The 8,313-nt window shown below is 57.1% G+C and overlaps 2 protein-coding genes across 2 annotated transcripts; one reads left to right on the top strand and one right to left on the bottom strand.

Moving 5' to 3' along the window:
* Nucleotides 1-415: 415 nt before the first annotated feature.
* Nucleotides 416-3,914, top strand: VDAG_01413 (AP-3 complex subunit delta; the record flags this gene model as incomplete). The annotated part of the gene is made up of 5 exons (XM_009650299.1): nucleotides 416-438; nucleotides 495-613; nucleotides 707-903; nucleotides 985-1,591; nucleotides 1,654-3,914. 5 exons carry the CDS (start codon nucleotides 416-418, stop codon nucleotides 3,912-3,914), a joined length of 3,207 nt encoding a protein of 1,068 aa, XP_009648594.1.
* A 523-nt stretch (nucleotides 3,915-4,437) lies between these two features.
* VDAG_01414 (rho-GTPase-activating protein) lies at nucleotides 4,438-7,348 on the bottom strand (the record flags this gene model as incomplete). The annotated part of the gene is made up of 4 exons (XM_009650300.1): nucleotides 4,438-5,453; nucleotides 5,504-6,959; nucleotides 7,032-7,213; nucleotides 7,303-7,348. 4 exons carry the CDS (start codon nucleotides 7,346-7,348, stop codon nucleotides 4,438-4,440), a joined length of 2,700 nt encoding a protein of 899 aa, XP_009648595.1.
* Nucleotides 7,349-8,313: the final 965 nt, after the last annotated feature.

An 8,313-nucleotide genomic window follows, 5' to 3' on the forward strand; every position in this document is an offset into this window, starting at 1 on the left:
CAGTGGCCGCACCAGTGGCCATGCTTGCCATCCATGGGCAGTAGCCATGGGCAGTAGCCATGGGCCAGTAGCCATGTGGGGGGAGGATCCACGCCGTGGCATGGCACAGGCACCGCCATTGCATTCTGCCTCAACCATCCCAGTCCATACACCGTGACACCTGCTGAGCTCTCCACCGACCACCGACTGACGTCCAGCATCTCTCCCAAGGCACACCCTTTACTTCCACATCGCTGCCACACGCGCAGACTTCCCTCCGGCTCGGGCGCGACACGGAGCTCCCACCATGTTGACATCCCCTCCGACAACCCTCCCTCCCAACGCCTAACGCCTAGACCGACTCGTCCCATCCACCCGCCCTGACGATCCCCTCGTTTCTCTGCTTGGCCCCGCGTGGGCTTGCCCGCCCGCAAACATGTATGAGCCGCTCAACGTCATGTCCTGCGCTGCATCATGCAGTAGCACCAACCTTCTTCGACTGACCACGGCCACAGGTTCGAAAAATCCCTTTACGACCTCATTCGAGGCCTACGAAACCACAAGGGCAACGAGCGCGAATACATCCAGAACAGCCTGAAAGAATGTCGCGCCGAGGTTCGCAGCCAGGACATGGGTGAGTCCCCTCCCCCCTCTAGGCCTCTCAGAACGGCAACACAGCAAATATTCCATGCCATCAAGGGAACCAGTGCTGATGCTCAGCGGGCAGACCTCAAGGCCACGGCCCTCATGAAGCTCGTGTACCTCGAAATGGTCGGCCATGACATGTCTTGGGCCTCGTTCCACGTCCTCGAGGTCATGTCCTCGCCCAAGTACCACCAGAAGCGTGTCGGCTACCTCGCCGCTGTGCAGAGCTTCCGCCCCGACACGGAGGTTCTTATGCTGGCCACGAACCTCCTGAAGAAGGTATGACCAAACACGCCGCCGCAGCAGCGAGACGCCGCCGACCCTGTTGCGTTGGACAGCCCACTGACGAACCATGTGCAGGACCTAGCCTCGCCCCATGCGACAACCATCACTCTGCCCATGGCCACGCTGCCACACATCATCACACCCTCCCTCGCCCTCTCTACCCTCTCCGACCTGCTGCCGCGCCTCAGCCACTCGCACCCCAACATCCGCAAGAAGGTCATCGTCACCCTGTACCGATTGGCTCTCGTCTACCCCGAGACCCTGAGGGCCGCCTGGCCCAAGATCAAGGAACGCCTCATGAACAAGGACGAGGACCCCAGCGTCACGGCTGCCATTGTCAATGTCGTCTGCGAGCTGGGCTGGCGGCGGCCCCACGACTTTTTTTTTTTGGCGCCGAGGCTGTTTGAGCTGCTCGTCGAGGGCGGCAACAACTGGATGGCCATCAAGCTGATCAAGCTGTTTGCCACCCTGACGCCGCTCGAGCCGCGGCTCGTCCGCAAGCTGCTGCCACCGCTGACCGATCTCATCCGCACGACGCCCGCCATGTCTCTTCTCTACGAGTGCATCAACGGCATTATTCAGGGCGGCATCCTGGGAAGTGCGGACGACGGCAGCGAAGAGATCGCCACCCTCTGTGTGAACAAACTCAGGGGCATGATCATGGTCGATGGTGATCCGAACCGTGAGTCTGTTTCTTTGACCTGAGGTTATTTGGGGTGGGAAGGGGGGGCTAACAAATCGCAGTCAAATACGTCGCTCTCCTGGCCTTCAACAAGATTGTCTTGACACATCCCTTCCTCGTCGCACAGCAGGAGGACGTCATCCTCGAGTGCATCGATAGTCCCGACATTACTATCCGAATAAAGGCCCTCGACCTCGTCAAGGGCATGGTCAGTGGAGACAACCTCGTCTCTGTCGTGAGCCGTCTCATGAAGCAACTGCGGTCTTCGACACCGCCTAAGAACCGACAGAACGCCGGTGCTCCCCTGGGGCCCGACTCAGCGCCCGACTCGGAGGAAGAGGCTGAGGTCATCAACCCCAAAGCAAAGGAGAAGGGCCAGGCGCCGCCACTGCCGGACGACTACCGCATCGATGTCAATGGAAGGATCCTCGACATGTGTGCGCAGAACAACTATGCGAACCTCGTCGACTTTGACTGGTACATTGATGTCTTGACACAGCTTGTGCGCATGGCTCCGGCGCCGAGGTCTGTGGGCACAGAGCTCGAATCTGCCTCGTCTTACGGAAGCTCGACGTCGGGCGACATTTCTGAAAAGATTGGCGACGAGCTGCGCAATGTCTCTGTCAAGGTCATGGCCATGAGGCGATCCGTCGTCATGGCGGCGGACCTCATCTTGACGCAACTCAACGCCGATACGCCGCCGGGCCACTTCATCACATCCGCGTCCATCAAGTCGATTGCTTGGATTATCGGAGAGTACCCCATCATGCTCTCTTCCACAGACGACTCCCTGACGACACTATTACAAACAATCCCGAGGACCAACGTTCCGGAGATACTCATCACCTGCCTACAGGCTGTCGCCAAGGTCTTCGCTTTTATCGCAAGTAACGACAGACAACTGTGGACGCCAGAGTGGAAGTCAAGGATAACACTGCTCATGGCCCGCGTCATCAATATTTTTGAGCCTCTAGCCCTGCACCCAAGCCTCGAGGTGCAGGAGCGGGCAGTCGAGTTTATCGAGCTCCTCAAGCTCACGGCTGAAGCTGCGTCAGGGCACGCCATATCAACAGATGAAGCCGAGCAAGACCCCCCACTCCTTCTTACCCAAGCGATACCTTCGCTCTTCCAGGGTTGGGAGCTCAACTCTGTCGCGCCAGGCGCGCAGAGAAATGTCCCCGTCCCCGAGGGTCTCGATCTCGACGAGCCCATTCACTCAAATCTCAATGCTTTGCTGGCGAGAGCAGACTTTTTGCCGGCCAGCACCGAAGAGGCGGACGACTTTGAGGTCTACTACCACCAACGCCCTGCACCAACGAGCGTCTCCTCTTCAGAGCCGGCTATCAACAGAATCGCAGATGTCGCAACCGAGGAGAACGTGTCGTCGTACCAGCAGCCGACAGAAGACACGTACCTCGACGCTGACATCATCGCTCGCCGCAAGGCCGAGCGCCAGGAACGCAACCGCGACGACCCCTTCTACATTGGCGGCCTCGGCTCCGGCTCCGGCTCCGGCGGCGCCTCGACACCTATCCACAACATTCTCCAGAGGGAAAACGGCCCGGACCTCGATATTGACTCGATCCCCATTATGCAGCTGGACCTCGACAAGCTCGGCACCTCTGCGCCGACGTCCTCTTCCTCTCAGCAGCAGCACCACCTCCAGCAAAGGCCACCGCCGCGGCCCCGCCAGCGCGTCGTTGTCGCCGCAGACGAGACGCTCGCGGGTGCGGCGGCAGGGGCCACGAGCGGCCTCTCGACGCCCCGTGCCTACGAGTCGGAGAACAACTCGGACAGCTTCACGCGCAGCCGCGCCAAGAAGCTCCGCCAGGGCCTCCTTCACGTCGACTCGTCGCACATTGGCACCTTTAGTCTCGAAGGCGACAATGACGCCGCCACGGCCGGGGGCGCCGGTGCCGGTGCCCAGGCGAACCCGTACGACTACGAGAGGCAGCAGCGCGAGGAGGCCGAGATGGCGCAGGCCATGAAGGAGGTCGAGAGGCTGCGGCTCGAGATGCAGCGCGCCAACGAGCGCATCTCGGTTCGCGCAGGGGCGTCGATGCCGAGGGCACCGTCGTCAAAGCGCAAGGTCAAGAAGAAGAGCAGCGCCGCGGCCTGGGGGACGGCACGGCCGTCAAGAAGAACGACCAAGAAGAAGAAGAAGGTCGATGGGGCAGAGACGCTGATCGAAGGAGACGCGGCGACGGGGGCAGTCGATGGAAACGGCGAACCGGCGGTCGTGGTGGCCAAGAAGAAGAAAAAGAAGAAGGCGCCGGTTATCATTACGGACGACGCCGAGGCGCAGACGGGGGAAAGGTCATGATATACGGCACCCACATAGAAGAATGGAGGCAGCCAGGCTCACGACAAAGGCGTTTGGTCATGAATACTAACGATTCCCGCGATTTCGGGGGTCCCTTCTATAGAGCACAAGTGATGTTGTTCCTCCCCATGACACGTCATAGACACCATGTCAAAATCACAGAAAGCAGCAGAATAGGAGAAAAGATCGATTCCAGACACGAGAGGACGCCTAAACCCCCCCACAAGAGAGCCTGCCATACAAGAGCAGAACCCCGCCAGTCATATCACTCGTCTCGGCGCATGAGGCTAGGAAAAAACAAATTTGAAGAAAAAAAGGTGGAAACATTCACGGCGTGCTACTAGTTACAACTCGTCCCTTCCCTATCTTAACCTCTGCCTCTCCTTCTATACGTGGAATCATATCGGGACAACAGTCCAGGCGTGGGCGGATCGTCATGCGCGCCGCCTCTCGACCGCGTACTACTACGCCATGGTGCTTCTTGGTTTGCATAACAAGGTACACATGGGGACCTGTGTCGCGCTCAGTCGTCCATGGGCTTGTCCTCGAGCGTGACGCCCCTAGGGGCGATGACCTCGGCGTTGCCGGCGCCTGACGAGGCCGTGACGCGCCGACCGCCTGCGAAGCGCGCTCCCGTGCGGCCGAGGCTGTTGCGCTTCTCAATGGGCGAGTCGCTGAGGCCTTCAATCTTGGAGAGCATCGACTCGACGGCGCCGACGGGCGCACCGTTGGCCGGCATCGACTGGCGCTCCTGCGTGCGGCCGCGCGGCGTGTGCTCGGCCGGGCTCGGGCTAGGTGGCACGTCGCCGTTGGGTTCGGGCACCTCGAGCGAGGCGCGCTTGGCGGTCGCCGCGGCGACGGCAGCAGAGCTGTTGGCTGTGGCGCTGGCGATGCTGCCGAGAGATTGACGGTGGCGGTCTGACGCCGACGTCGGGCTCGTCTGGATGGGGAATCGGGTCTCCGGGCCTCCCACCGAGCGGTCGCGGCGGTGACCTGTGCGAGGGCCAGGAGCGGGCGACGTGGCGCGGCTGCGGCCACCTGAAGCCTTCTCGAGCAGGAGCCTATTCCGCTCCTCCATGTTGGCGCGGCGATTGCTCTCGTCGGTACTAATCGCGCGAGGGCGGTTGCCGCCGCCGCCGGCACCAATGCTGCCTCCACCAGCGTTGAGAGAGTTGCCGGCTGACATACGCTTGAGCTCCGTAAAGATGGGTTCCTTGTACTGGAAGAGGTCACGGATGAGGCGGTAGGCGTGCTTCTCCTCCATTGTGAGGGATGTTTCGGTGCGCGGGCGGAGGATGCAAGGGGCGAGCGTTGTGGCGAGGGCGTTTACATACTCCTCGTCAGCCGAGGTAAGGTCGATGAGGCGGGTAAAGTGGTTCATGCAGGCGTCGAGTGTGGCAATGTTAGTGAGACGAAGCTGGGCGAGTGTCTGCTGAAGGATAGATATCCTTGAGGCTTCTGACGTTTCTGCAGATTGTGCGGACTGTGCTGTGTAAACCTGGCGGACGATCTCATACATGTGGGCGGAGACGAGGGAATCTTGAGAATATCAGCAAGAGGAATCCAAAAGCGCATCCCGAACTACTTACCAGGAAGTTCGAGGAGGTACAGCTTGAGCAAGCTGGCCACAGTCGGTATGTCAAACTCGCTGAGAATCTCTGGCGAAAGCGGCTTGCCGTCGTTCACTCTGGAGCGGAGCTTGTGTGTGTGCGTCAGCGGAACGTCCACTAGCCAGACATCCCGCCTGGCTTTGTCGCCTTCTAGTTCAGGGTATTGGTTGTCGAGATAGGTGAGGAGCGTTGTGACGACAATGGGGACGCGCTTCTTATCCGCCTTGGCTCTAGCCTCGAGATCCACGCCAAAGGTCTGCTCGTCAACCTTGTTGTAGTAATTCTCGTACACAACAACCTTGGGGTGGAAGCCGCCTGTGCGGTAGTTCTCCAAGAGGTAGCGAAGATCGCTGGCAGGTTGTACCGTTTCCTGGAACAGCATCATGTTGTCGACGGCCGACTGAAGCGTCGGGATGACGTTGCTGATGGTGCCTGAAAAGTCCAAAACGACAGTCTTGACAGCCTTCAGCCTGTCCAGCTCGCAGCGTTCGAGGAAGCGGAGGTGGAGGAAAATGTTCTCCTCAAGGTTGCATCGAAGCTCGTCGAGCTTGCGCACGGCCGCCCTGTACTTGTCGTCAGCCTCGCGGGCCTCGCGGCGCAGGCGGTCAGCCGGCGTTTCATTGGGGTGCGCGTTGTTGAGAACGTTCCAGTTGGCGAGGTATTCGCTGACGGTACCTACAACGGGGGAATCAGAGCCGCCGTCGGAACCGGGCATAGAGAATGTCCTCCCGAGCGTCTTCTTGTTCTCCGGTACACCCGCCATCTGGAAAGCCTTGGTCTTCCACTGATACATCATCTTGGAACTGTTGGCGAAGCTGTTGCCGACGTTGCCAATGAGTCGCAGAAATCCGTTAGAGATAAGATCCTGGCCAATCCTCTCGGCGTAGCTGATGCTGGTGGTACCCATGTTGCGCTGAAGATATTCGACAATGTCGGTGCCGGGCGACGTGTTTTGGTAGGTTCCCATGATTGGCACCTTGTGCTCGCCCAGTGGGATCGTGTTCAGCATGTGAGCGAGGATCTTCTTCATTTGTTCGGGTTGATAGACTTCGTCGCCAATTTCAATGGGCTCATCATCTTCTTCAGGAATCTCGGGTTCCTTGTTCTCGGAAACTTTGATCTCGGGGATGTTGCTAGCGGTGACAGCATTAGGGCTCGTCTCGGGGTCTTGGAAGGCGAGTTTGTTCTCTTCCTCGATATCTTCGACGAGACGACACTTGTTGAAATAGTTGCTCCGCAGCTTCTTAGCCAGCTCAGCCTGACGGTCGTGTGCCTTGATGCGCGTCTGCAGATCGTCTTGGGAATCTTGGATGCGAGATTCGTGGGCGTCGCACCAGCGAGAGAAGGGGTTCACGACGAGGTCACGAATGCTCTGAGCAATTTTCTTGTGGCTTCGGGCCGCATCTTCCATCTCGATTCGGACGCCGTCATAGGCCTTGGAGTAAGAACATTAGCAGAAGGTTTTTTTTTAAAAATAATATCGTGCAGGCTGGTTCTCTTCGTGTACCTTGCGGACGGTGGCACCATCGTCTCTAGCGAAGCCGCCTTGAATTCGGTCGGAAGCTGGCGCAATGTCGCTCAACCTGGTGCCATAGAGATCTTCGGCTTCGGCTCGCATGCGGGCGATGGTCAAGATCTGCCGGTTCTCGAGGACGCCCTGTTGCAGCTTGCCAAACAGGACCCCGAGGCCTGGTGAGGCGTCAGCAATTGCGGTTTGGGGAAGGGGCGACGAGCCATGTCGTCAATTGTGGTGGCGCATTCGACTGAGCCTAACTTACCGGCGGCATAGTCTGTCGACCAGAAGGACTCTGCGAAGCCCGGCATGGTGGAGGGTTGTGAGCCAAGTTGAGGTATGACGTCAAGGGCAACAGTCGCGATGCGACAGAAAATGAGGCAGGCAAGCAGAAACAAAGGGTGCAAGGGAAGGGAGAGAGGAGGCCCGAGGCAGAAAGGTGCGAAGTAAAAGAAGTGGGCTAGATGTCTTGATCTCAAACGGCCGTTAATGGACGATCGGTTTGGCGGTTGGATGAAATGCAAGGGGCTAGGAGAGATGTTTCGTTTCGGCCTGGTTCGCGGGTATCGTGTCGGGGGTACGTATGCGCCAGGCAAGGATCGTCGATGGGCGTCACCAGTGGTGTTACACTTCGTGTCGTCGTGGCGAAGGGGTGGCCGGGGGAGGGCGATGAGGAAGAAATCAATGTTGTTGTGTCGTGATAGCCAGCCGAAGAAAATGGGTGACCAAGGTGTATGCTTCGTGGTCTGAAGAGGCTGCCCAGAACTGGACAAGGTCCGGACATTGAAGAGAAGAACTACTGCAGGCTGAGTCGTGTTCGCCCCTGGTGTGTTGCTCCTGCTGGTGCTATTCCAGGACCCTTTCTGGGTCTGTTCAGGGGTCGACGCGCTAGATGTCGACAGCCGCCCATCCCTATGTATGCACGTGAAGGTTGGGTGCCTGGTATCCAAGCTACCTAACTTGGATGGGACTAGATAGGTAAATAGATACTCTTCTCTAGACGCGAATATATATATATGTAGAGATATATATATATATATATATATATACGTATATACATATACATATATATCTATATATATATATATATATATATATATATATATATATATATATATATATATATATATATATATATATATATATATATATATATATATATATATATATATATATACATATATATATATATATATATAGATATATATATATATATATATATATATATATATATATATATATATATATATATATATATATATATATATATATATAT

The sequence above is a fragment of the Verticillium dahliae genome, genomic scaffold (assembly GCF_000150675.1).
Source record: "Verticillium dahliae VdLs.17 supercont1.2 genomic scaffold, whole genome shotgun sequence".
NCBI classification, from domain to species: Eukaryota; Fungi; Ascomycota; class Sordariomycetes; order Glomerellales; family Plectosphaerellaceae; genus Verticillium; species Verticillium dahliae.